Consider the following 27934-nt stretch of genomic DNA (forward strand, 5'->3'; position numbering starts at 1 on the left):
ACTCGAGCCCCGGTGCCGGGGATGGCCGGGGCCCTGGCCGGTCCCCGCGGGCAGCCGGCTCCCCCCCTCCGGCCGGCAGAGCTGGTAGGCAACCGCAGCTCCCCCGGCCCGGCGCCTCCTTAACCCGGGGAGGCGGGGGCGGCCGCGGCCAGGGGGAGCCGGGGGAGGCGGAGCGGCGGCTGGGGAGGAGCCGGGGCCTGCAGTGGAGCCGCAGCCCGGAGCAGCAGCCGCGGGAGCGGCGGGGCCTGGAGAGACTCAGCGCCGCCCGGGCCGGGCCCCCGCACCGGAGCCCGGGGAGCGCCCCGCGGACGAAGCCGCGGCCCGGCGGAAGGCGGCGAAGGCGCCGCGCAGCCCCGCGCAGGCCCGTGAGCCGCCGCGGCCTCCCGTGGTAGCCGAGCCCGGGCAGGAGGAGCTGGGGCCTGGGGGGAAGTCAGGGACAGCGGCCGCGGTGGGGGGACACCCCCGTAGCCTGCCGGGGTGGGGGAGAGACCCTGCCCGCCGCCCCCCGCCCCGCCCGCAACCCCGCCGGGCAGCCCCGCTCCCGGTGCGGGGACACCCCGGCGGCCCCCCTCTGCCAGGCCCCTTCTCCGCAGCTGGTGAGGAGCTTAACACTCGCCCCCTTCCCCACTAACGAGCCAAGGCTGCGCAGAGGCCCCCGGCACACAGCCCAGGCAACTATCTAGAAGGAGGTCTGCTCTTCCTCGCTGTGGGACAGAGTCTTCTGGAGCTCCCTCGATACGAGGGGAGAGGTGTCCTCAGATCCCAGTTTCTAAGGATTGTGAGAATAACCCTTACCACCTACTCCCCCCTGCTACTGAGGAAATTCCTCCCTCAAGCAGAGCGGACAGCCCTTCTTCAGACCAGATAGTAACAGGGGAGTCTTCACAGGAGGAATCCTGTATGCCCAAGAGAGGCAGTCCCCAAGACAGAAATAAGCAGGAGCTCCAGATACTTACCTAGTAATTTTAATTATTTACATCTGCTCAGCAGGCAGCAAAGCGAAACAAGGGAGAAAAAGCAGAGGCAGATTTAGCTCTTCTTTCCTTTTCCAGTTGCTGGTAACTGGAGATAAAGGTAATTTCCAATACTGATCCCATCCTCCTTCATCCCAAGGAATATCCCTCATCCCCTAATTCCAAGAGGGTTTTCTTCAGATACCCTGTGCAAGGAGAGAAGACACACCTCCTAGTTACAGGGAAAGGACAAGACAGATTTTGCTGATAATATCCACAGAGATAGCAAGAATTTTTTCAGAGGAAGATATTTGCCCACCTTTAAGGACAAGGTGTACCTAGAGAAAAGAAAAGAGAGATTTCCAGGTAGGGAAATTGGGGAAATTGATTTCTGAAATAATCTGACTGTCAGTGAAAAGGCTGTCTCCCGGGGGAACACCCCTTTGGTACTTAGCTGCCAAAAGGGAGAGAGGATCTCCATCCCAGGATAAAACCAGCTGTTTTAGGGAACTGACTATCCCAAGCAGATTGTTTTAAAACTCAAGATCCTGATTTCATCCACAATCCTTTCACCCTCAAAATATTTCTTGAAGAAGCTCTTGGAATAGCTGACAGCAACACTCTGAGTATGGGTCTCAGAGAAGGAGTGTGAAGGGCAGCACCCCAGCAACCAGCACTGAAGATAATCCACCTCCCTCCAGAAAATCTTCCAGACAGAGTGAGTGACCACATTATATCACCTCTTTATTCCTAGCTGTCCTTCTCTCTCGCCTTCTGTCCTTGTTTTCCGTGTCTTTTCTCTCACTGTATCTGCTTTCCTTTTAATCTTTTTCTCTCGTTCTGTTTCTGAACCTTTCCCCAGGCTTCTTTCTCTGTGTGTCTTTCTCTGTTTCCCTCATTTAGCTCCCTTATATGCTGTATGGAACTGACCTGATTCTTTCCCTCACTATTTAGCTTATGGGAGACCTTATCCCTGTTTAATTGTAAGAAACCTCTCTGCCCTTTCCCTTCTGCTTTTTTTTCCTGGTTTATTCATCCTGGGCTCAGCCTGTTTCATCACCGGTGTGAATTAGTTTCTGTCATTTAGGGGTCATTGAGAAGGGTAATACTGGCCTAAAAAAGCTTTGAGGAGACAGGAGCAGTGATTTCTGGTGCCAGTGTCCAAGGATGCACTCATGGGGTGGAGTTCTCCGTGTGGGTTCTACTGTGCTTGTAACTGTGAGAATAAAATCATTGTGCGAAGCAGACCTCACTGTGCTTGGGATCCAGAGGTACAGATCCCCATGCAAGTGCTCTGAGATGTGTGTCCTAATGTACCTGAGGGACTGTGGGATGAATTCTGGAAAGAGTGCCCTTGAGAGTGGGTTCTATGGTGCGCAGGGGCCTGGGAATGAAAACCGTGACAGTGCTGGGGGACCTGCTCTGAAAGCCAAGAGAAGCCATGCGGTTGCCACCAGCCTTCGTTTGTGCTTTATGCTATGTTCAGGGGCTAGGAACATGAATCCTGATGCTGGTGCTATGTAAGCTGAGCTGCTGCTTTTTGTAAATGAGGCAGTTAATTCCCAGTCACAAGTGAGTATTCTGACACCACTGTAGTGATTTCCTGAGAAATCAAGTCTGAGGGAGATTTCATCTCAAATGAAGCCAAAGCAGATTCCAGTAATAGAAGAATCATGCCTAAGGATATCTCACCTGAAGTATTCTTGTTTCTGTTCTCCAGTGAGATATCAGCGAGGAAATCCAAGATCAAAAGGGCCAGGGCAGGAACCCTTTTAGAAGCCTTTTGGGAGAGCAATGGTTAAACAGGGAGTCCCTAAAGAAGGAACTCCTTGGTGTAATGTGCTAGCCAGATCAGACAAAAGATGCCAGAGTGATTCCCCATTTTGGCAGAGGATTCTGTCAGTTATCCATAGCTTCAGAAGGCGCCTCTTTCTAAGGGAAGGCTGAACCACCCAGCATACATATGTTCTGGGGGTACTGTTAGATGCCCTCCTACCTGTTGCCCTATAGTTATGCAATCAGCCTGTTTTGAGTACAGCTGTGTTATCTAGCACGAGGAAAGAGATAACTGAGGCATTTTGGCCTTTGTACATTCAAGGGGGTAACTGACTTTTCATGCTCCTGAGGTTAATTTACCTCATGCTGCCCCCTTCCTCACAGTAATGACTTGACATTTTTCAAGTGCTTTTGGCTCTGATGGATTGCAGAGCACTTTACAGAATATATATGCCAATCTTAACAAAATTCTGCTCTTCCACAACAATTATCTTTCTGCATATGAAACATTTTTTTTTCTTCTATTAATGATAAAGATTAAGATTTGTGTACTTGCTGCCTGAGTATTAAATATTCATGACAGACATACAAGGCTGAAAGTGGTGTGCTGTAGACTAATTGTTATATACTTGTTAAGTGCTGACAGAGCATGAAGTACTGACTTGGACACAAAATTAAGACAATCTCTGCTCTGAAGATCTTGTAATCTAAAACACAGCTATGCAAAAGCGAGGACATACTCATAAATTTAAGGGAAAAGGGAATAATTTTTAGAGAGCATAGCTCTTCAGTGTGATCATGTGTTCACATCAAGTGTTTGTCACAGGTGAAAATGCAGCTTCCTCCGAGATGGAATACTGCAGCTGTTCTGCACCATTTATTTTATACAAAAGTATGCATAAAAGAAAAAGGGAGAGTATTATTTGTCTTCATGAAAGTGCAAGGTACTTTATAGACACATTTAAATGAAAGTGCTATGTCTATAAGAGTTTACATTAAGAATACCAAATCTGAATACCTAAAATTAGATTTTAAAAACCACATTAATGTACCTAAGTAAATAGCCTAATTCTTGTAAATCCCCAGGAACACAGAGTTGGCTTCAACAGAAGGAATGAAGGCTTCAACACTTGAGTAAAGAGACACTTAGCTATGTGTGTATGGGTTTGTAAATTTAAATCTGGACATTCATGCTTACAAAACTTGACTTTTTAGATTGAAGCAGTCTGATCCTGTCCTGTGGGCATTCAACTCCCATCTGAGAACTGAGTGTGTGGCATTTCTCAGGTGAAGTCCTTGAGTAAAATGAAATGAGATGGTATAGAGAATTATGGGAAAAGGATTATGTTATGATCAGGAGGTTATAATAGTGTTTAAGTATGTGTTCTATAAGTTCTTGGGTTTTATCTTGAAATCTGCTTTTGTAGGCAAGTTTCTAAGATAGAATAAGGAATCTGAAAAGTTGGAATGAAAGAATGAAATACAATGAACAGTTTGAGGAGTTTGGATGTAATTTCCCAGTCCAAGACAGGGTTGTGACTATTGTATTTCTGGTTTGGTTTTTTGTTGTTTTGGGTTGGTTCCCCCCCCCTATAAATACAGCTGGTGTCTCCAGAGAAGTTTATTCTTACCACAGAGGCACAGGTTACAGCTTACTACCTCCTCCCCTAAACTTCAACTGACCTTCATGTAGTGGGAGATTCTGTCTGCCTCCCAGTTAGGATCTTTGGCCCTTTACTTCAAGTGTCAGAAAGGGGGTGCGGTTAATGGCAACTGTGATATGGACAGCTGTCCCTCAAGAGCAGGACTGGGCTGATTATCTCATTTTACACAGCTGTCAGAGAGGAATTAGATCTTGGTCATTAGCAACCAGATGCTAATGAAAAATGCTTTTGGACTAATTTTTCCATTTGCTTCTCCCAGCCTTGGGTAGAACTGTAACCAGTGACTTTCACACAGAACCCTCTATGTTATGTAGTACTCCATTTGCAGAATATGTTTCTGATTGATGCTTCAGAATTGAAACTTCAAAAAAACATTGTTTCTAGCATTTGCAGCCTGGAAGACAATTTAGAAAAGATGAGTAGTCCATAGATTAATGGACAGCCTAATATGGTATCTCTAACGTGTTTTAACTCTCCAGTTGTGTTAACTCCAAAGCCTGAAGAAAAGCCTTTAACTCACTGTATTGCTGGCAGTTGTACATTTTATTTTAGCAAGAATTTCCAGTTGATGTGTTCCACCTCCAAATGCTTATCATCTTGATAGGAGGCAGTATTGGTACTTGCTATCTGTTCTGCTGGTTTTGTTTCCTTCTTCCTTCTACGGGATATAAGATGAACCTAAAAATCTATAATATGTTTCTTCCTGTACTCATGTTATGTTTTTCACTTTTAAATCCGTCTATGTATTATTGAGAGAGAGCAACCATGCTGCAATATGCTTTCACAATTAATTAATTGTGAATTTTCATTTTAAGTTTGAAATGAAAATGCATAATACTGGGAATGTTTCAAAATTCAGAGATCTCACAACCAAATTTAGGACCAATTTAATGTTGTATCCCGTGGTGCTTTGCCAAGATTTGGACTAGACTGTTGCTTTATCCTTGCAGTTTTGACCTGCTCAATCTTTTACCCCATCCTATTAAGAACCTTAGAATTGTCTTGGAGGCAGACAACACAGATATTACTAGTGCCTGACCTTTGTGAACCCTTTCCTGAACTCCTGGGTTCCGTAGCATCGCATGACACTCGAATTCCTCTCCTGCATCTTTAAGGCCCAGCATGTTTCCACCCTGCCTACTTCTTGACTTGCATTTCCTCCTACACCCCACTCCTCCTCTCAGTTGTCCCTGCTCTTTGCATCTCGTTTCCCTTGCAGTCCCTTTGGCATTCTGTCCTCTGGTCCTACAAGCCTAAAATGCTGCTTTTCATCAAGTAAGCATCCCTCATCTCCTCTCTAGGATTCTTCACTGGCAGGAATCCTTTCTTACTATGTCTCGCAGGTTCTGATCTTACCTGTATTTTGACCTGTTCCTAGTTTGGCTTTCATTAGATTATATGCCTATGTGGACACATATGTTTTTTTGTCTGAGGTTATCTCAAGAAACTTTTTTTTTAATCAGAGAAAATATCCAGTTCTGCTTGTCTGTGAAGTGTCACTTTGTCTCCACATTCTCTTACCCTTCTTTTTCCTCTGGCCCCCTTAGTTCCTCAGGAATTGCTAGATTTTGGTTGATTAGAATGAAAACCCCTTGCATTACATTTTCTGGTTCCCTCTAGCACTTGAGGATCTTGGTTTTCAGAGCTGAGGTGGACAGTTTGTTCAAGGCCCAGTACCTCATTCCTTATCTTTCTGAGCTGGTCAGTTTATTTGATGTGAAGTCAGGAACTAAGGGAGTGTATGTTCTTTTTTTGGCCTTTTTTATGTATAAGAGAGACTGAGTAATGAGGGACAGGGTGAGATGATGAGTGAGAGCTTTTATACCTCGAGGAAAAAAATATTTGCTTTTTTGTTTTTTACAATTAGCAATTCAAATTTTGTTTATGCTCTCTGCTGTATAAAGACTGTGGCTGATTATAGCAGAAATATGTAATTACTGTTAAAAGTTCAAATCTGAATAATTGGGAAGGAATCTGAACTCTTTGTGGTCACAAATTAAAGGAGCAAAGTTTCTGAATTCTCAGTTTCCCCCTAGAAAACTGTGGTTAAATAAAATCAAGACAAATTCTCCCTCCCCATCAGGAACTTGCAGAGAAAAGTAAGCAAGCTACTAAAATAGTTACATCTGAAATTCCCTTTATCTGAACAAAGCAGACAGGCTTTGAATGTAGAGAAATGGTCTGGGATTTGGGAGACCCATGTTCTCTGCATGGTTCTGCTACTCCTTTGCTGGCTGACCTTGGGCTGCACGCTTCTCCATACATGGCTTCCCATTTATCCTGGAATAGGTTATTGTAAGGGTTCCAAAGTATAAGGATGAAAACCACTTTTTGATGGCTGGCTGTTCTTGCTGTTGATTGCCTTAATTACAATGTGATATTGGACTCAAAAACTCTACGTGCTGGTTTTTGTGACATTAAGAAACAGTGAAAGCACGATGCCCCGATTAATTCTTGTTTCATGGGAGGACCAGTGACTCCAAAATTGAAAGATCCTGTACCATATCTGCAGTCTAGAACGGTTTAGTGAGCTGATTTCACTACAGATATTCTCACTCCCTTGAAGCTTCTCCTGAGATCTCTAATGACCTTTTCTTGGCCAGGTCTCAGGGTCTCTATTCCATCTTCATCCTTCTTGGCTTCGCTGCTGTTTTTGACATTTGATCATGCCCAGTCTTGAAATCTTGTCCTCCCTTGACTTTTGTGTCAGTATTTTCCTGGTTTCCCTCCTACTGTTCTAGTCATTCATTCAGTAGCTTCTGCAGTAAGCTATTTACCTTCCTCCTTTTTTTTTTTTTCCCCACAAGTTAGACACAATGACCCACTTCTGGTGTCCTCTCTTTGCTTTTCTTTACCTCCTTCATTCCAGGGATATTAAATTATGCAACTTTGCATACTACCTTAACATATTCTTTAAAATTAATTGCTGCAATTGCTGAGGCCAATACGGAATTCTAGACAGCTCCTTTGAGATTTCCCTTTGTTTCCTGCTTTCCTCTGTTGCAAACCTCCACAGCTGGGCCTATAACATGTCCTTGCCCTGAACATATAGGATGGAGACTCATCTTCCAGTTCATGGCATGAATCTTTTACTGCTACTTTCTGAGTCTCTTAGGGTAACCCTTGCTCCTTCATTTACCATCTCTGTTACTGCTCCCTGTTCTTGCTGGCCTCTGACAACTGTGTTACCTTCTTGTATTTCTAAAAACACAGTTTCTGAAGCTGTCCTCCTGGCATGTTTTCTCAACACGTTGCCATCTCCTCCTTGACAAGCCTGTGCTTTGGCTACCATCTACCACATAAGGTTCCAGCTTCTTGTACTTACTCTAAGGGGCCTTCACATTTATGTTTCTCCTCTATCTGTTGCCGTCTCTTACTGCGTTGTCCTTTGCTCTGCCAGCAACACAAGCATGACATTGTGCTTTTCCATTTTTTGCATGAGCATCTCTTCATTTTCTTCCTCAGCTGACTCATATCTTGATACACAGAGGAATATTGCCAGCCAGTAGAGGCCAGACACACTGGAAACTACTTATTTCGTAGAACTGTAGAATCATTAAGGTTGGAAAGGACCTCTGAGATCATCAAGTCCAACTGTTAATTGTGTGTTTGCAATTAACTGTTTTCAAATACACAAATAACTGTTATTAGCACATTTGAAAATTATTCAAGATGTCTAACTGATAGTCAGAGGTAGTTGTCTTACTACATGTACCCCCCTCTCCCTGACTTCTTTTGTGAAGTAAATAAAGATTGTCATAAGCAAAGACATAACATCTCAAAGAGTGGGACGGTCAGGGTTAGAGCAGAATAATAGTTACTTGCAGCTGCAAGGTGACAGCTGTGGCAAACGTGTGTGGAAGAAAGGGACTTCTTTCAGTGTCTGTAAGGAGATGAACAGAAGATTTAGTTTCAGGATGATACACAAAACGGAGCATTTTATGAGTAGGATGCAGAAAACCGAGTAGCAACACAAGCATTTGAAGCAAGGAGAAGCCATTAATGAGTGTGCATTCTGTGGCAGTGTGGTTCTGAATCCTCTTGACCTTCAAGCTTGGTACAAATCTTTACAAGTTGTGAGCCTGGCGAGGGATTGTCAGGTGTTTTGGTTGCTGGAAGACAGTTCAGCCAGTTTAGTTGAGAATAACAGCTAACAGAATAGTAAAAAGGAATTATGTTAAAGCAGTGGTTGAGAGCTGATTTATGAGCTTCACACAGTATTACTTGATTCTTCTGATCATTCTCCAACTTCAATTTCAGCTGTGCTTTGCTCTCAAACTCCTCTTTAGCAGGCTTTTCTGCAGTGGTTTGGTAACCTCAACTCTGGGAGCGTGTGCTGTATGTACATTTTGGGCACGTGGTATACGACTAATCTGTGCTGGATAGCAATTTCCTGATTTCCTATGAATTCAGTACATAGTTCTTGCTAGTGCTTGATACCCATTTCCACAAGTGGGTTGTGGCTTGTTTTAGCAACTATTGCAGAGTTCATATTGACTAATCTATTTTCGGTGGTTCAACCTTTCGTGAACAAGTTCTGACCACTTGCAGTCAGTTTGTCATTTTCCCTATACCTGGCTGCCATTCCTTTCTCTTATATAGAAGCTTTTCACTATTACTGTCATTAAACTGCAAGGTTAACAGTAATTTTTCACTGAGATACCCATTTTTTAATGTAAGAATACAGTTTTCTTTTTATAAGCCTGTTACACACAGAAACCCAAGTTAAAAGAATGTATCTTTGCAATGCTGTGCAGATCTTCTGAGCAAGATATTCTGAATGCTGATCTACTTCTGATGTTGTCTCCAGTTTCAGAGACAATCTGGATATTGTATCAGTGTTTGCATATCTTGTACTGAAGGTTTACGACTGGATGTGATTCTGATAAGCAGATAGAATTGAAATCTTTCTCTTCAACTTGTGTGCTCCCCTAAGGCTGGGGGAAATACCTGCTCTTAGATACTGTTTCTCTACCACAGACTTTCTGGTTTCCAAGGGAAAATTTCATTCCAGATATGTGCTCATAAATTTGAATTATTCCAAAACCAGTACCTGATACCTTTCTCAGTGTAAGAATAATTGTTCTGTTAATATTCTTAAAGCAAATGTCAAAGATTTCTCTACCGCCTTGGCATATGTTTCGAATTACAGCTCCTACTTCCGATGGTAAAATATTGTGTAGTGATTCTGAGGGTGGAAAGATGCTGTAGAGCCATTTCTGCTGTGGTGATGTATTTTCATTGAGCTTCTTCAAAGTGCTTGGTTTACTTTTTACTTAAAATCTGTTATTGGAAGGGTTGTCATAGGACATTTGGCTTATTATTAGAATAAATCTTTTCTAGTAGTCTTATTACAAAGGAAATAACTTCCAGCTCAAAAGTATTTTAGGCATACCACTATTCTCAATATAATTTGCTGTTTCTTTTGACAGGTGTTACATATTCCCCACTTTCCCTTATGCAGCACCATAAATAAACAAACTAGTCCTAACTTTGAACACGTATTTTCAGACCGTCTAAGGGGTGTCTGCAATGTCTGTGTAGTATTTCTCAATGCACTTTTTTCCCGCATGTTTATATAGCAGACAACAAAAATATTTGATTAGTTGATCTTATTAAAATCTGGCAAGTCATTAGCTGTGCTCCATCCTAGCCTGTTATGCCCATAAAGATACTGTCTCCCTTGACATGAGCATATTTCAGACTTTGGCTGTAATGCCATCTGTTGATAAGTTTAAATAAGCAGGTCATGTTTTGTAAACGAGACCATTTGTCAGTTTCATACAAAGCTAGGACATAATTGCCTTTGGAATTGAATCCTGACACACTTCCAACATGAGGGTTTTGGTGACTTTATAGTCCCCACAAGACTTCATGCTCCATTAGTACCAAAAATGTCTGTGCAGTCGGTGCCATTCATTTACTGAACTCAGAATGCAAAATTATATCCTGCTTGTGCACCGTTTACAAAATGGAGGGAATCTAAAGGTCCTGTGTTAAAATGTGCTATCGTGATATTTATGTAATCAGTAAATATTATGAAAATAAATTTCTTTTTATTTTTCCTTGAGATTTAATATGAACCTTACGTTACTGAGATTTCTATTTGTTAAAGGAAAATAGTATCTGCGTAACAATTTAATTATGACAGAACAATTAGTCCAGTGATTTTTATATATTAAGCTTTGTGTCGTCTAAAAGTTTTCATCTTCCTCTAACTCTGATTTTTAGTACATCTTAGTGTGTACTGTAACTTTTAGCAAATTTCCATTCAGGATGCCATAATCACGGAATCACCTGTGTTCTTTTGCACAAAATAGCACTGAACACTGAAAGCCATTCTGTCTTGCACACTGAGTGGTTCTGAGGAGGGGGTACAGAGCCAGACTACTGTGACAGGGGCAAGTGCAGGTTGTGACAGTTCCTGCTCATCCAGGCAGTACCACGCCATGTGCTCTTCCGTGACAGGAACTTCCTCCTCTTGGATTATTTTTCCCTTTGTGGCTCCTGGCTAGCAAGAACCGTGTGCCTCCTGTTACCACACCTGCAAGCCTACAGTTAACTGGGAAAATGTTTTCTGGCTTGTTCTACTGGTCGCAGAGTAGGGAAGTGTGGTTCTAGGGTATGAAAATTTCTCTTACCTCCTTGCCCCAGGGACTGTTTTTCCTTCTTTCATGTGACGCTGCAGGCAGAAGTGTACTTTCAAACTGCAATGCTTTTCTCTTGTCACTAATGTGACACCTGCCACTCCTTCCAGGTTAAGTTTGATTTTATAAACAATACCCTTCTTCATTTGATTCCATAAACATAAACATCTTCTGAAGACTTCTCACAATTAGTTACCAAAATGATGGGTAGAAATTTCAGATTGTGCAGATAATCAGGTTCCTTTTTTCCAATTTCTTGCATGAAACAAGTATCTCTGTGAGAACATTTGCTTAGAGAAGATCAGATTTTTAAGTGTTTTGTTCCTGCTGTCTTAGTTCACACCTTCTTATTTTTGAGGGAAGACACATGTCTTAAAATGGCAAATTTCTCCTGCCAGAATTAGCAAAATTGATTATTTCCCCCTTTCTGTATTGGATAAGAACACAGTGTTTTTGCATGTGTAATCTACACAAGTATGTCAAAATTGCCTTTTTGTCGTCAAAGTAGAGGCTGTCTGTTTCTTCATGCATGTAGTATTCTTATGTTTTACTTTTTCTCCCTACACTTTGATGCAGTTTCGTTTAGTTGACATGGTGCTCACCTTTCTATTTCAGAAAGGTTGCAGTCTTTTTTTTTGTCAGCTTGGGTTTGAGCTTTTCTGTTTGCTAAATACGTTAGAAAATAGGTGTATCTCTGAGTATATTAGAGGGATATTGTTAGTTAGATCACTGGATCAGTGTTTCAGGCACCTAAATAGAAGTGGTCATGTATTTATGGGTGTTCTACAGCAATGTCAGTCATTGCTTGGTAGTTTGTTGTGCTTTTCTTCTCTCTCAAAGTTTATGTTGAGAAATCTATGTTGAGTCTTCTCTGAATGTTTTGCCATAGTGTTTCATTGTATCAGAGTAGCGGCAAATAAAGCAACAGTGAAAATAAACACAGAAATGCAGAGATTTATTCTAGAATATGCCTCTTCTGTAGGCAGAGGTTTCATTCACTGTATGGCTCCCTGCTTCAGTCGTAACTGATTCTGACTGGCCAGCTTTTGAGTTCAGCCTTGGAGAATGTTTCAGGCTGTAAATGTTTATTAACTGCGTTCAGTGTGACCCTCAGAGTGTTGTTCCCCACATTTCGTACATTTCTCAGTCCTGATATATAAGTAGCAATGATCTTGGATAACATCTGACTGGGTTGGAGCAAGCATTTGCAAAGTAGCAGGGCAGGCAAAGTACAGATTTCTTCACTGTGGCAGTAGGGATAGTCCTCACTATCCAACAGACAGAAGACTGGCTTGCATGATCTTCGATTTACTGCTAGTTGCAAGTATTCAGAGTAAGGCAGTAGTTTTCCTGGAAAGCTGTAGTGAAGTATTACTAGTCCCAAGCGAATTAGTGGTTATTAAAAGGTATTCAATGCAAGGATTTTTTTTTAAACCATTTTTCTTATGAACTGGACAGATTCTTGTCTGTTTAACAGATTCTTGTCTGTAGTTTGGGATCAGTGCTTGGCTGGCATTTTTGCATCTCTCTGACCTGTCTGACTTGAGGTTGTACTGTAACTAGTTAGTGCTTGGGAAGTGAAGACTGCAGACAGTTTCCAGCTGTTGATGGTGGTTATGACTTGGCTACCTTACCCTTGCTTTTTAAAGTCAGCCAAATACATAAACAGATAGAATTTGCCTTGTAAAGTGGGAGAATTCTGGTCTTCATCCTTCTTTTTACTTCTTCAAAGTTAATTCTGGCTTGCTAATGTGGTAGGATATTTTAAAATATCCTTGATTTCAATTCAATGTGTTTATTAGTTACTACTATTTTTTTCTTTGTTTGAATGGGATCATAAGAGAAGAGTTCAAAAGAAGATTTGCCAGGCAATAAGCTGGGAAGGGAAAGTTGGAAGAATCATCAGCCTCTCTGGTTTGGCTGCAGTCTTGTTTTATTATACCATTAAGTAGTGTCAAGCTGGTGCACCAACCACTTGGATAAGGTGAATGAGATATACAACACAAATTAACAATAATATTAACTGCATAGCAAGTAATCTTTTAAATAATTTAGTAACCAATTACACGGCATTATTTTTGCCCTGAAAGTGTTCTGGAATTGCCACCTTACTTTAGGTTTGACTATGCCTGATTATTACAGATCCTGTATTGCCAGCATACAGGCTTTTAAATCCAGTAACATGATCAAGTTCAAACTTGGAAAAAACCCTCCACTGCTTTGAAATTTCCCATGGAATTGCTGTTGCACCTGAGTCTTCACTTTCTGTCCTAAATTACTGTCTAGTGTATGTGTCCTTAAAGAGCTGCTGTGTTATACTGAAAAGTGGTGGTTTCAATACTGGGTGACTAGTGCATTTGTATAGACAGAATTTTTTATTTAAGATTTTGGGATTTTGTTTTGTTGTCAAAGATTTTTATAAACCAAGGAATGGAAATATTAAAATTCTTAGTGTGGATGTAATCTGACCCAATTCTAACCTTGCTGTCTCCCTGACAAGTATATTTTACACAAATGCATGAAAGCTTGTGTATTTGATGATGGGCGTATTGCAAATCAGCCTTACATTTTACTGCATAGCAACTCATCCCAGGTGCTCTACTGACATAACCTGGGCAAATCTGAAGCTCTGTGAAAACTGCAGGGTTTTCTTCTGCCTCTTGAATTTCTGGTGTTTCAGATTGGTATCTTATTCTGCCATAGGCTTTTATAACCTAATTTTCTTGATTTCTATGCTTGCCTTAAAAAAAAGGGGGGGGGAATGGAACTGAGGAATTTGTATTTATTTTACTTTGGAGTTGTTAACACAACTGATATTTCGTAATGATTTAACAAGAAGCCGTAATCTGTTGTCCAATTGCACCATGGAAATTAAAAATTTTATGAGGCACACTTACAAAATTAAGCATTCAACTTATATTTAGTTCATGTTTGTTTTTTCCCAAGTGGAATACTGCTTTTAGTGAGGGCTGTACCTGTGAACTTACCATGCTGTGTTTTGCGTACATGGTGGTCTGTCCATCCCGACTGGATAAAAATATATTGTTTCTTTTCCCTTGTATTATTCAGGAAGGAATGGGTTTTTTTTTTTCTTCTTTTTTGTGTGTGTCTGTAAATTTCAAATGTTTGATACTAGATCAAATCCATCAAAATGTTATTCAATAATCTACATCTGGAGGAGGGTGGATAATGTAAGGCCTTTTGCAGCTCTCTAGTTAGCTGTTTAGCAAGTAGTTGTCCCTATCAGGTGTGATAGATAGTGTGGCAAATAAATACATGGGTAAATTAGTTGCAGTTGGGCTTTTCCTTTCCTCTACAGAGAGAAAAATGTTTTCACTCGCCATAGATACTGTAGAGCTGCAACTGTACTTTTCAGTCAGCGAGTGCTGTGAGTGTGAGTGACAATGTTCAATTAGGAGGTGTTTTTTGAGGCCAGGGCTTTGGAGCCACTGTCTGTGGGGGTTGAGGGATGGATTTTGTTGGGGAATTGTGTGGGTGTTTGAGCCCTAAGAGGTGTGGTGAGCACATGCATGGAAATGAAAGGCTTAGTGCTTACGAATGCATTGGAATATGGACTTAAGTGCTTTAGTGCTGTGAGAACACTTCAGTGCAGAAGTGAAAGGTATAATGCATATGGTTGTGGGAGAAGAACCGGTAGCTTCTCTGTCAAAATGCTGGGTGCATCTGTCTCTGGATCTGTGCATCCACACTGTTATTGTCAAATACCTATTTTTAGAATGAGTATCTAATTGGTATTCATGCAGATGGGTGTCTCCCTGTCTCATCTGATCCACTCATCTGAGTGATGCACTCGGTGGGAGGTGTCTGCTGACGAATCTTTCCTAAGCGAAGTGTGTTCGTGTCAGTCTCTTCTCTTACATGTAAGCATGTGTTTAATTTGTCACAAATGTCTACATAAGTATGTGCACGTGTTTGTGTTTCCCTTTTCTGTGCGCTAGCATGCTCAAAGATAGTACCATCTAAACTTCAGAAATAAACGATGCAGAACTTGCATCCCTTCAAGACATGATTCTTCTCTTTATGCAAAGAATAAGCACAAAGCACTGCAGGTTGTGGCCATGGAAACTTACCTACCTCATTCCAGACTTCAAGGGATCGCTCCTAGTATAGTGATGCAGCCAGTTGTGAGTAGGAATGATGAACTTTCTGCTGCCTTGTCTACAACAAAAGACGACATAAAAGTTTGTGTGCTAAGTGCACAAGTTCCTACAAGCTCATGCTGCTAACTATTTTCTTAATATGAAATAAATGCTAAGTAGAGATCCCTGGGTACTACTGCAATCCAGGTGTGTTTTGTTTTTATGAGGGGAAGTATATAATATTTATGAGAAAAGATCCTGAATCTCTTCCTACCCTGTGGCAAACTTGTGTGACTTTGGATGAGTAAGTTCTTCCTGTGTCTTAGAATTGGAGAAAATACTTGCCTGCTATGTTGTGAATTAAGCAAGATTTAATTCAGTAAAATTATATATATATATTTAGGAAAAATTGGTTGTGGTAGGCAAAGCTTTAACTATTAAGAGCTTAATATAGTCTGTTCCAACTCGACATGGTAGATGTAATTATCTATATATAGTATTATGCATGATCTTGGTGTTTTAAAATGAGATATGTAATCCTAGCTCTAAGGAATAGGATTCATTATAATGTCACCTAATGCAAAAAAAGAGGCTAGGCCTTAGGGAGAAATTAATTTGCCCCTGAATTAAGATAGTCTTGACTTTGAAGATTATCTAATTAAACTGTGGTTTGTATATGGCATGAATGAGTATTCCCTTTTAGCTATGATTTTCCTCTTACCTGACACAGTAAACCTACTGGATTAGAGGTAATCTTGGTGAAGGGTACCAAGGTTATATGGATTGGGTGGTGAGGGAGTGAATGTGATACAGCTGCTGAAAGGACTCCGCTTCCTTTAAACAGATCTTGGTTCTTTACCTGGGGGCAGTGCTCTGGGTAAGATTGCCCTAGTAATGCTACCATCAGCACTGTCCCAGCTTCTGTCAGTAAGGATGGTCCTCCCAGAGACACAGTCATAGGCCCTTTTGGGTGCTTCTGTCTGGCTGTGAATAAGGGATATGAACTAGGATGGTCTTCACACAGGTATTTGTGATAGGGGGAGAAGGAGAGGAGGAGTGCAAATGAGTGGTTTTGTTCTCAGAGTTCACCTTGTTTGTGTCTCAGGAGTTTCCTTTCTGCTCCTTTCTCCTCACAGGTACTCCTGCTTCCAGCACCATGGCCTCTGACCTGGAAAGCAGCCTCACTTCCATAGACTGGCTCCCACAGCTTACTTTAAGGGCTACTATTGAAAAATTAGGGGGTTCCTCACAAGCAGGACCTCCAGGGTCTGCCCGAAAGTGTCCACCAGGCTCACCAACAGATCCTAATGCCACACTGAGTAAGGATGAGGCTGCAGTGCACCAAGATGGGAAGCCACGTTACAGCTATGCCACTTTGATCACATATGCCATCAACTCTTCGCCTGCCAAGAAGATGACGCTTAGTGAGATCTACCGTTGGATCTGTGACAACTTTCCCTACTACAAAAATGCTGGTATAGGTTGGAAGGTGAGGGCTTGCACTAAAGTACTCTTTTTGCCTAATTACAAGACTTATTTTCTTAATTCTGTGCAAAATACCCCCACTGAGAAAAACAAGACAGCTGTAAAACTAAGTTGAGCGACTGGAGAAAATGCAGAACTAGGAGTCCCATTTTCTCTGAGAATTTTGTTTTATGTGGTGCTCCCTTAAGAAGGAGTGTGCAAAAAAACTCCACCGACAACTACAAAGAAAAACAAAACAAAAAACCCACACAAACCCCACATTCCTACCAAGCTCTGCATCATTTTTCTATTTTCACTGCACCTTCTGTAGATGTAGGGGTGGTTCAGCCCCATATTATCATCTAATCCATCTCTCTTTGCACAGCTTCTGTTCTGCTCCATTCCAGGTATATGTAGTGAGCTTTGGCTTTTGAGTATGCACCATCCTATTTTCTGTACCTGTTCCAGGGCATACTCAGAAGACTGTATGTTTTTGTTGTGGCACTTACCCGTATCTCTTACTCTCTCATCAGAACTCTATTCGTCATAACCTCTCTCTGAATAAATGTTTTCGAAAGGTGCCTCGACCGAGAGATGATCCAGGGAAGGTAAGAAATCAGCATGCTCCTGGACAAGCAATTTAAAACTGCAGGGGATAACCTGGGGTTGCCCTTTCTAACTCATGGTTGGAATTTGAAACCTAAAGTGTAGGCAAAAATGGAAGCAGTAGTAAGATTTACTGCAGTCCTTTGGCTACAGACACATTTACTTAAAGGGAACCTCTAAAGGGGCCCTAGTGGTTTTAGTAATTATTTTTCCTATCTGTGATCTTCAACTGACTTTAAAGATACTGTAAGAAGTCAAAAATGAGATTGAATCTACCTTACTAGTTTTGTTTCTTTTTCTTCTTGATCTCTGTGTAAAATGTGGGTCTAGTACAACCTGTTCTGTTATAAAAGATCATAGTGACTACTGGTGAACAGCAGGATTATGATGTGACAATCATGAATTTCCTGGAGGCAAGATCTGTGAAAGTGAGAGCAGAACCTAGACTGCAAAATATTTAGTGTTGGGAAAATAATATCATCATCACATTGTTTAAATCTGTAGAAATCATTTACAAGTAAAACTCAAGAATTTAGGAATTTGTTGGCCAAGTAAAGGCTAATAAAGCTCTGATAGTATATATAGATTCTAAAGGGGATTGCTAGCAAAACCAAGACTTGGCAGATATTATTGTTTAAAAAAACTCACAATTAAACAAGCTGAAGGAGATGGTGGGGGCAAGAAGTTATGTATCTAGACAGAAAGATTGTCTCTTCCCTCTCATCCTAAAGTTATCAGAAAGGAGCACTTGCTTAGGCCTTTTATTTCAGGTTATATTTAAAGGACTATGTGGTCTCAATTGGTGTTTATAAATTGAAGTAGTAGATCTTTGAAGATCACTGCTCAAAAATACCATTGATTATATGCCTTACTCCAGGAAATCCTAACTGACTTAAGGGTATACGTTTGCAGGTGTTCATTGGCACGTTGGGCTGGGTTTATAATGAAAACATGTTCTGTGCTTTATACTTATTCGGATTATTCAGATTTCAGTTAGAGGTTAAAATGAGCGAAATTACACTCTGGAATTCTCTTTATACTTATTCAGAAAAGAACACACATTATTATAGACTATTTTGTGTTGAAAGAGACCTCTGGAGGTCAACATCCACCCCCACCCCCACTCCCAGGCAGGAACAATTGGATTAGGTTCTTGAGGTTTTTGTTGGATTTTGAGTATCTCCAAGGATGGATATAGCAAAACTGGCCACTTGTTCCAGTGCTGTACCACCAACATTGTGAAGAATTTTTTCTTCATATCTGACTGTACTTTGCCTTGTTGTAACTTGTATTTGTTGCCTCTTATTCTTGTGCTGTACATTTTTAAGAAGAATTTGATTCTGTCGTATTTTATTTCCCTACACAGTGGAAGACAGTGGTTAGATCCCCTTAGCCTTCCCTTGTCCCAGCTAAACAGATCTCTTCTGTGAACTGCTTGTACATTATATGTTTTAGTTCCTAATCATTGTGGTGACCCTTTTGTGGGTGCATTCTAGTATGTCAGTATCTGTCTTGCATGGGAACCCCCCAAATGGGCAGAGCGCTCAAACTGGAGTCTCACAATCATGGAAAAAGAACGATCCTTCTTGCTGTCGGCCAAATCAGAATATTGAGTTGGATCTCACCAGTCAATAGCAAATTCAAGTTGGGAGGAAGCTACTGAAGGGGGTGTGCAGGCCCAGAGAGTTCACCTAGCTTGGGTCAAACCATCCTTTTGGTGTCTTGTCACAGAGTGATGGAAAAGTGGAGTATTCTGCCTTCCACCAGTAGCATTGTATCTCATTGTTCTGTGCAACCCAGTGCAAGAGAGGAATCTCTGTACAACACCCAAGTCTCTGTCTGATGTTTTAGAGGGTGGTCCATGTGGTCTTAATGTTTAGTTGGTGCTATATTCTGTGAGTCAGTAGTCCCCTGCTTCAGGAAGCTCTGTGATTTAATCATGCATTCACCAATGGATCTTCTTCCAGGGCTCTTATTGGACAATAGATACATGTCCAGATATATCTCGCAAGAGGCGGCATCCTCCAGATGATGATGTGAGTGTTTTCCTTTCCAGACAGCATGGAGTGGGGTGGGAATTCCCTTCTGGTTTCAAGGAGTCCTTCCAGCACCAGACCATGGTAGTGTTTTGGGGGCAGGGTGTACAGATGGGGAGACAAAGGCTAGGAATGAATGAACTAGTGTGTTTGTCCTGCTGATTGGCTGTTGTTGCTGCTATTCAGTAGCAAAATTAATCTCGTGTAAAGTCCCTTATCCTGACTTCTCAGTGACTAAGGCCCAGTCCTCCTCTTTTTTAAGCCATGAACTTCTACAGCGGGGGAGCTGGCTTCCCATCTGCAGTTTCACTTCTCCATCTGTTTTTGATTTCTGATCCTTTCCTTTTCTCTTTCTTCCCCATCCACAGATACCGCAAGACTCCCCAGAGCAAGAGGCAAGTAAAAGCCCCCGAGGGGCTGTTCCAGTCAGCACAGAAGCCTCTTTGCCACCTGAGGCCACCCCTCAGATGTCGATCCAGAGCACCACCCCCATTGCCAACTACAGTCAGGTGAGCAGCAGGGGAAAAGATAAAGTGGGAGGAACAGCACGGGGGAGGATGCATGAATGGAAAAGTGGTGAGGAGAGGGAATTGTGAAAATTGTGATATGGAGGCAAAAATAAAAAGAAGGGAAAGAGCTGAAATTGCAGAGATAGAAAATAAGGAGGAAGTGAATTTTAGCAAAGGGCTGGATGGGGATAAGGATAAAGGCATAATGATATTAGATAGCTGAAGAAAATGCTGGAGCCATTGGGCTGCAGAGGGAGGGCAGCGGTTGGTATTCCACAAGGAAAATGCCATTAGGGAAGATTTGCTGGGGGATGAGCTAAGTGATATGGGACATCAGTGCATGTTCTATGCGTATCTAATCTCTGGATCTCTGTCTCAAGTTACAAAAACTAGTACAAGCTAAAGGCCTTATTTCTTGCTCCCTTAGCAGGGTGCAGGGCCTGTGGATGTTGCCTCTACTGTAGCCGGGGGGCAGGGCCGTGAAGGGGCTGATGTGCCACCCCCACTGTACAGTGCCAACCATGACTTCAAGTTCTCCTACTCTGAGATCAACTTCCAGGATCTTAGCTGGTCCTTCCGAAATCTCTACAAATCCATGCTGGAGAAATCATCTTCCTCTCAGCACGGTGAGTAACTGCATGCGTCATGTGGGGTGGGCAGGTATCTGCCCACACAGTCTTGTCCATTTGGCATCTCTCAGATCTTTCCTCACTTTGGAGCCTGTGCAAACAGACGTTCTTTCTTTGGCATGCTGTAATTACTTCTGCCAGGAGCAGATAAGAAATTTGCACGTCCTTTATCTATTGCTCCCCCTAGTTCTCTTTGAATAAAGAGGATCGTGATTTAAAAATACCTTCTGTTGATACAAATGCAAGTACTGAAATGGCAGAAACTGAGAGAAATGAAGTCCTGAAGAAAAGCACATTGGAGAAATATTCACAGTCTGTCAGGCTAGAAACCATAAGAGGGAGGAGATTGTTGCATGTGGAGTTTCTCCAGGAGAGTGGAAAGTCATCATTGCTCAGATCTGTTAAAACTAGGTTTGTACAATGCCGTGGAGAACTGTGCTTCTTGGTTTGAGAGCATGGAAGAGAGAGCCCCCAACTCTATTCATAGCTTGCATTTCTGGGATTGAGGAAGCAGCCACCAGAGGGCAGAATCGCTGCAGGGATGAGATGTCCATGGAAAACACTTCAGAAAAGCCTACAGTTCTTCCCGCCTTTAAATACTTCTAAATTCTAATCTGGAATAAAAAGGAATATGTTATTACATGAGCCTTTCACCTGTGCTGCTAGCCATCACACAGTGCAGGCAAAGTTTGCCACTCCAGGAGGAGCCTCCTGAGCTTGTAGCTTACGTGAAATAAAAATTTATATACTTCTACTGCTTCCATTGTGCTGGCACTTGAGATTCCTAGTAGGAATGTGTGAGGTGTTGCAGGATGAGCAAGCTACAAAAATGTAGAGAAGAACCTTGAGTTGGTGTGTTCCTCTGTTTTTGCAAACTTAGCAGTAGTCTGTTTTTTCCCCTCTCCAAGTCTTAGGCTGTAAGGCACTCTAGGAAAACATGCAGTTTTTGAGGAAATTTTCTAGGCAACTTTGGAGTCAGGATGGCAGTATTCATCCTTTTGCCCCATTGCAGTAGTAGGAAGCTCTGATCTTGAATCAAGGCTTGATCTTGAATGTAGTGAAAACCTGAGGCTTGCTTGCAGATGGTCAGGTAAGGGTACTCAAAGTGAGTAGCTCAGGTTAATGTCATGTAATGTCCCTGTGATTTTTTTCACAGAGGTTCCACAATGTGTGGGGAGAATGAACCAGGGAAGCAGAGATATGCTGAGCTCCTGGTATTGGGGAATAATGGAGAACACCTGATGCTCCTGCATCAGGGGATACCTGAAATGCAGGAAGATAAAAATTACACACCGAATGAGTCAGTGCCCCCCATAGCCCCCATAACTGCCCCTGTACCCCCATACCCCTCTGTGCCCCACATAGACCCTATAACCACTCCAGTGCCCCCCAGAGCCTCTACAGTCACCTCCATGCCCCCCATAGCCCCTCCAACCCCCCTGTGCCCCCACAGCCCCTATAACCACCCTATGCCCCCATAGTCCCCATACCTTCTGTCATGAAGGAGCCCTGATATGTATAATGTGATCTGTGTACAAAAGCAGAGCCTTTTATATGTGTGAGAAAAATTGGGAAGATTCTTGGCCAAGCTGCTTGTAGAAGGGGACTGAATGGAGCCCTGGGAAACAGCAAGTCAGATGTATCAAGTTATCTGTTTTTTAATTGTTTTGTTGTTTAAGTTTGCTTAGTGGTCATTTATGGGAAAACAACATGTGCATGACATTTCAGGAGAGCATGAGTTACTTTGGCAAATGTAGGAAAAATCCAGGGAGGAATTTAAGTACCTAACTCTGTACTAAAATCCTGCTGGGTCTTTGTTGTAGAGCCTTTTGTTTTGAACAGAGTCTGGAGTGCAGCAAGTGCATAATTGCACAGGTCATGGTTGTTGGCAGCCAGTAGAGGGAACTCCAAAAGCGTCATAAATAGCGGGATGAACAGTGTGAAGTTAGAGATGGATAATGTAAGCAGAGATCTGATTCAGGCTGCTCTTAAAGCTCCCTCCTCTTTCGTTTACTTGGCAGGTTTCTCTTCACTCCTTGGTGACATGCAGCCCTCCAACCACAATTATTACATGTACCAGCAGCAGCAGCAGCAAGGCCCCTCCTCAGTGGGTGCTGCTCCCCCACTCCACACTCCAACCCCAGAGGGTTGCCCATCCCAAGGGGGAAAGCAGCAGGGTGGTGAGGGTTATGGCCCTCCACCAGTGATGTCCATGCACCCGCCCCCAATGCAGCATGGAGGCTACCACCAGCATCAACAACATCACCCGCACTCCCACCCACAGCAGCAGCCACACCAGCACCAGCAGCAGCAGCAGTCACAGGCTTCAATCAACAGTGCTGGCTTCGGTGAGTCAGGGGCAATGGAAAACACAGCAGGGAAAATGGGAGCAATGAGGAGCCCCCAGACAGAAATTCCAGACGTGAGCTTTCCCTAGGTAGCGCCTAGATTGTGTGTAGAAAATGGGTGAAAGCCAGTTAAGGTTGAAATCTGAGAGGGAAATTACCTCCCTACTGAAAGAAAGGAGGCTACATCCACCCTGGATTTGGGATTCTGTTTAGAGATGCAAGATAAAGTCAGGGCCTCAGTGGGAAAGGAGGCGCCATCCCTTGTCTTCCATCGGAGAAAGGATTTCTAGCTACTGTAGCATCAGGCTCTTTGGTGAAGAGGGGCCAGTCTTTTCCTATTAAAGGGTGGAGGAAAAGGGCAATCTGCATTGGATTAATTTTGTCCCTGTTTCATTCCAGCGTTTCCCCCTGATTGGTGCTCCAACATTGATTCCCTGAAGGAAAGCTTCAAGATGGTAAACCGGCTGAACTGGTCTAGCATTGAGCACTCCCAATTCTCAGGTCAGTGTTGGCCTAGTGACTAGAGTTAGTGACTCGGTGATTAGGGCTGTAGTCTAGAACATGTGAGTGCTGTGTCAAGATCTTTTTTCAGTGTATCTGTGTCAAGTCCATTGGTTTCTCAGACTCACTTTATTTCTAAAATGAGGTGTCCTACTTCATGGGTTCTGTTTAAGATCTTGAAGCACTTGAATGAGTACTGCAGGAATTTGGGACAAGGGGAATTAATTCATAAAAGTATGTCAGAAAGCTGAGATTTTTCCCTCCAACTCTCCCCTCCCCCACCTGAGTCAGTGAGACAATATCCTTAGATATGGAGCTCTCCAGGTGTTTGGTGACAGATTTGAAGCAATGAAGTTGGGTTTGTGAGGAGGAGGTAGGATTTAGGGACAGAAGACAGAAACACTTTGCAGGGAAGATGACAGTGTGACTGCTGTCTTTGACATTGTCCCCTGTCCCCCACAGAGCTGATGGAGAGTCTGCGCCAGGCTGAGCGGAAGAACTGGACGCTGGATCAACATCATATTGCCAACCTCTGTGACTCCCTTAATCACTTCCTTACCCAGACTGGTCAGCTCCCTCATCTGGTTGGCCCACAGCAGCCCCCTCGAATCTCTGATTCTTGTGCCCTGAACAGTGGCAAACAGGAGCAATCCATGAACCAAGGTAATTAGGCAGAGACTAAAATGATATATAAATGAAGGCCCAATTCTGTGAATATCCTAAATTACTTACAGTCTTGCCAGGCAATATAGCACTGAGCAACTCAGAGCTAGGCTGTCAGAGGTGTTCATAGCAACTCAGCTTTCTCTGGCTTTAAAGAATTGGGTTGTCCTATGCCTGTGACCTGGACTGACTGCTATTATTTGATGCATACCATTGACAGGCAACCTATCCAGGCAAAAATATATTTAAAAGGTAAACCCATAAAAGGAGAAGGGAGTGGTATTTTTTTTAGTAACCATCAGAAAGAAATGGCCAGCAGAGAGATTGCTATTCCAGATGGCATGAGCTGTAAAGGAGAAAGCGCTTGCACCCTTGTTGGAGAAATACTGACTGAACAAGGAGTAGCAGGATGCACTCTGAGGAGAGCACAGGGGATATTGTGGTCTTGATAGCACTGTGATGGTGTGTGTCATCTAGTACTGAACTAAGTGGATAATACTGAGCCAGCTTGTGGTGTTTCTGGATGAAAATTTTCTTCTTTTACAATAATAGAGAAACTCCTGCTGGTTCCAAGAACAAGATCCCAGACCAAGCTATAGCTTGCAGTTAGGACCCAGCAGCTGAACATCTCCTCAGTATCCCGTGGGTCTGAGTGAGTTGCTCTGTGGCTGAGCTGCCACCCAGTCAGGGTCAAGACTGTTGACCAGAACCTTAACAGTTGTTTTTGTTTTGTTTTGTTTTTTACCTCATTTCCTTTCACAGTGAACTCCTATGGTCAGCCCCAGCCTCCCCATCTCTTCTCCGGGCCATCTCCTATGTACCAGATTTCCACCCAGGACTCTCCAGGATATAATCGCCCAGGTAAGGAGTGACATTAAGGCATATTATACCAATGAGCATTAAAGAATTGGTTCCAACCCCTTTGTGTGTTTCTCCCAAAGCATTTAGTAATCAAATGGAGCACTGCAGGTAGAAGGGGAGGCTGGACTGCAAAAAAACGTCTGTTTAGGGTTCTGCCATAGCTTTGGAAAGGTTTAAGGTGTCAGTGGCCTGATTTCTTTCACTTCACATAGACAGTCTCCCAGTTCAGCCTCACCCTCAGTTGGTTGCTTGAAGGCAACTTTACATGAGAAGCTTCTATTGATGAAGTCCTTTGTGCTCTGTCAGCAGTCAACAGTGAGAAAAGTAAAGGAGGCTGAAAGTTAACTTCTGTAGAAGATGCTGTGGAGAATTTCACAGCAGACCACCTACAGACATTGGTAGGTGCTGTGTGACAGAGAAATTGATGCCAGTAGTGTGCTTGTTTGTTAGACTATTGGAAGGGAGAAGGCCCAAACCACTTTGGGTTTCTTTTGCCCAAGAGCCCCCTGTGAAAAAGCATGTAGTTCTTTATTCTAACTGTTCCCTTTCCTTTTTTTTTTTCTTGTTTTTGGCTCAGCTCATCATCTGGTCCCCCGGCCTCCAGGACCTCCTCCAGGCGCCAATGAGGAAATCCCCGATGATTTCGACTGGGACTTGATCACCTAGCGAGTTACAGACTTGATAGGCCGTCCTTTGTGAGGGACGTGGGAGGGGAGGGAGACATGGGGTCAATGGTGTCAGCACCGCCCTCCCCAGCCTCCCTGCCTTGCCTGTATATAGATATATATTCTCTATCTCCGCCAGAGAAGCCACCGCAAGATGCTGCCGAAGATAATCCTTCCTTGCGTCCTGTTTTATCTTCTTTTCTTCTTTTGTTTATTATTATTATTGTTATTATTATTATTACCAATAATTGAGCACAGCCCTCCCCCTCCTCTGGTGGCCTCGGACGCATCGGATCAGCTTTCATGTTGTGTAGTGCCCTATGGAGGGCAGAAAGATGGGTCCTTGGTGCCATGAAAAGACCTTGGAAGGCTGAATCCTCGAGTGCATCTTTCTCTGCCTCCGTCATTTTGCGTTTAACAATCCCTCTTTCCCTTCAAGGTGGCCGGTGAATCTGTTGTATTGGCTACTGGAGTGAGAGAGCCTAGTGGACCCTGGGAGCCTGTAGTTATGTTGTTTCGTAAATGTTGTAAAGGTCAGGGGGCTGAAGGGACACTTGGAGGGGTGATCTTAGCTCTGTGAACTTTGTTGCACCAGCAGGAACAGCAAGAAAAGAAGTGGTGTTCCCAAGTACAAAGAGAAGGTAATCCCTGAGGCAGGGAGAGCTAAGCTGAGCTGGGAGGGCAGACCTGAGTTTGGAGAAAGGAGAACAGGGCAGAGATGGTATTCAGCACTGAAGTTGGGTTTCACAATGTGGTGCCATCTGTGAAGACAGAGATTTTGAAGGGAATCCTGACCATTTCCTACACTGCTTTTTGCAGTCTCCAGGTGAAGCTTAAATACCCATCAGATAAAAGAAGCAGTCAGGGGTCTCACATGTGATTCAGAAAATTCTGTTCCCCAGAGCTTTTAATTTCACCCCCTATCCCTTCAAACTCTTCTTCAAAACATGTAGTGAGGCTCTTACTTGCATATGCAGATTTGGAAATTTTCTCCCATCAGTATTTGTCCAATTGTTATTTGGCCCTCTGCCCCTCAGATTTCTTTGGAGACTGTCTTTGCCTGTGTTTTGAGTGCCAGCAGCAGGAGCCTTGTTGTGTATGTGCATGTCCTCTGTCAGGGGTTCCCACTTGGTGAACGGGCTCGTGGTGGGCAGATGAAGCTGCTGCACAGACTGGGAGGGAACTTGAGGGACTTCTGGTCAAGGGCTGGACCCTCTGGTCAGGTACCGGGAGGCCCTCACGAGCATATTTTGTAAGAAGGGCATTAGAAGAGAGAGGATGAAGCAGGGCAGGCTTTTAAACCGAACAGCTGAAGAGTGTAGTGTAAAAGGGAGGTGGGTGGGTCAGACCCCTTGTAGTTCGGCTGGAGAGATGACAGCATCTGGTGTAAATTCTTAAGGATGAGTTTTGTCAGCACTTGCAAATCAGGAAGGTGGAAAAGGTGCAGGAGCAGGAGTGAGTGTTGAGATGCCTCCTCCCCAAAGCTATGTCCTGTGTTCCCCTTTTTTTCTGGTATGGCTCTGTTCTGTCAAACCTCTTGCTTTCTCTTAATATTTTGTAAAGCCTCCCCCCATCCCTAATTCCCTGTTTATCAGTGAAGGGAACAAACATGGAAATAGACCATCATGGCCACTTGACAAACCTGGGGCAGGGCAGTAAAGTAATAACCTCTACTATGACTGCAGGAAGGTGGGGAACTGCCATTGCTTTTTCAAATTGCTGTAGGGATAAACCAATCGGAAATTGGATCTTTGTCAGGGAAGTGGACAGTCTTGTTGTATCAGGAGGGGGGAACAACACTTTTTTTTTTCTTTTTTTCTTTTTTTTCTTTTTTTTTTTGTTTTTTTTGGTTTCCTTTTTTTGTTTTAAGTGTGTGTTTGGGGGGGAGTTCGTCATTGAGTATCTCCAAGAGAAATGAGGAATCCCAGACAGCTTCAACATGGAGTCAGCTGTTATCTCTGCTGATTCAGGATGGGAATAATACATCTTGGAAGCATGTGTGATAGGTTTCTGTGGGAAGTGGCACCAGAGATAACTCATGGCAGGTGCCAGTTAATGCTTTGCAAAGGACATTACTGAGAGCCGGCCCTATGGAAGTCTGAAAACACCACCGGAAGAAAAACAAACCAAGATGGCTCCTTCTGCGTATCCAAGTGCTCCTCATTTGCATATTTGCCTCATTTGCATATTAAGTTGTGCCTCATTTGCATATGTAAATACATGCCGGTCAGTGTGCAAATTAGCCTCGTTCCTCTGCCCCTGAAATAAATGTGCGTTTTTAGTGCGTGGAAGACACCAATGGGGTGGGCAGCACTGGCCTGCAGGGAGGGGAGGGGGGCCAGCCTGGCCTGGAGGAAGGTCCTGCAGGCCCTTCCAGCCCGGTGTGGCCCCCCCTGTGCTTCGTGTCAGTGGTCAGGGAGAGAGGGGCGTGGTTTCACGAGTTTATTTTTGTGCATGCTTTCTTAATAAAAAGAAAAAGTGAATGTTTATGGTTTAACTCTTTTGGTGCCAG

At 43.1% G+C, this 27934-nt stretch overlaps 1 protein-coding gene across 4 annotated transcripts; it reads left to right on the top strand.

The window, feature by feature from the left end:
- On the top strand, positions 1 to 27919 carry FOXJ2 (forkhead box J2). 4 transcript variants are annotated; one of them, XM_032679607.1, is made up of 12 exons: positions 1 to 84; positions 1547 to 1671; positions 16277 to 16629; positions 17138 to 17212; positions 19178 to 19246; positions 19615 to 19755; positions 20183 to 20381; positions 22406 to 22732; positions 23132 to 23233; positions 23696 to 23896; positions 24659 to 24757; positions 25335 to 27919. In XM_032679607.1, the coding sequence occupies exons 3-12, from the start codon at positions 16297 to 16299 to the stop codon at positions 25421 to 25423; spliced, it is 1635 nt and encodes a 544-aa protein (XP_032535498.1). In that variant the 5' UTR covers positions 1 to 84; positions 1547 to 1671; positions 16277 to 16296; the 3' UTR covers positions 25424 to 27919. The 4 variants fall into 4 exon arrangements, with proteins under 4 accessions (XP_032535498.1, XP_032535500.1, XP_032535499.1 ...); XM_032679608.1 differs by lacking the exon at positions 1 to 84 and adding an exon at positions 276 to 1074; XM_032679609.1 differs by lacking the exon at positions 1 to 84 and having other exon boundaries at positions 272 to 1671; positions 20186 to 20381.
- The last annotated feature ends 15 nt before the right edge of the window (positions 27920 to 27934 follow it).

Source organism: Chiroxiphia lanceolata, chromosome 2 (genome assembly GCF_009829145.1).
Source record: "Chiroxiphia lanceolata isolate bChiLan1 chromosome 2, bChiLan1.pri, whole genome shotgun sequence".
NCBI lineage: Eukaryota > Metazoa > Chordata > Aves > Passeriformes > Pipridae > Chiroxiphia > Chiroxiphia lanceolata.

What these genes read in the sequence shown, in the direction of transcription:
- FOXJ2 (XM_032679607.1), top strand. Translation starts at nt 16,297, where the DNA reads ATGGCCTCTGACCTGGAAAGCAGCCTCACTTCCATAGACTGGCTCCCA. An exon ending in ATCATCTTCCTCTCAGCACG is followed by an intron (nt 20,382 to 22,405) that starts GTGAGTAACTGC and finishes TTTACTTGGCAG; the next exon opens with GTTTCTCTTCACTCCTTGGT. An exon ending in TGAGCACTCCCAATTCTCAG is followed by an intron (nt 23,234 to 23,695) that starts GTCAGTGTTGGC and finishes TGTCCCCCACAG; the next exon opens with AGCTGATGGAGAGTCTGCGC.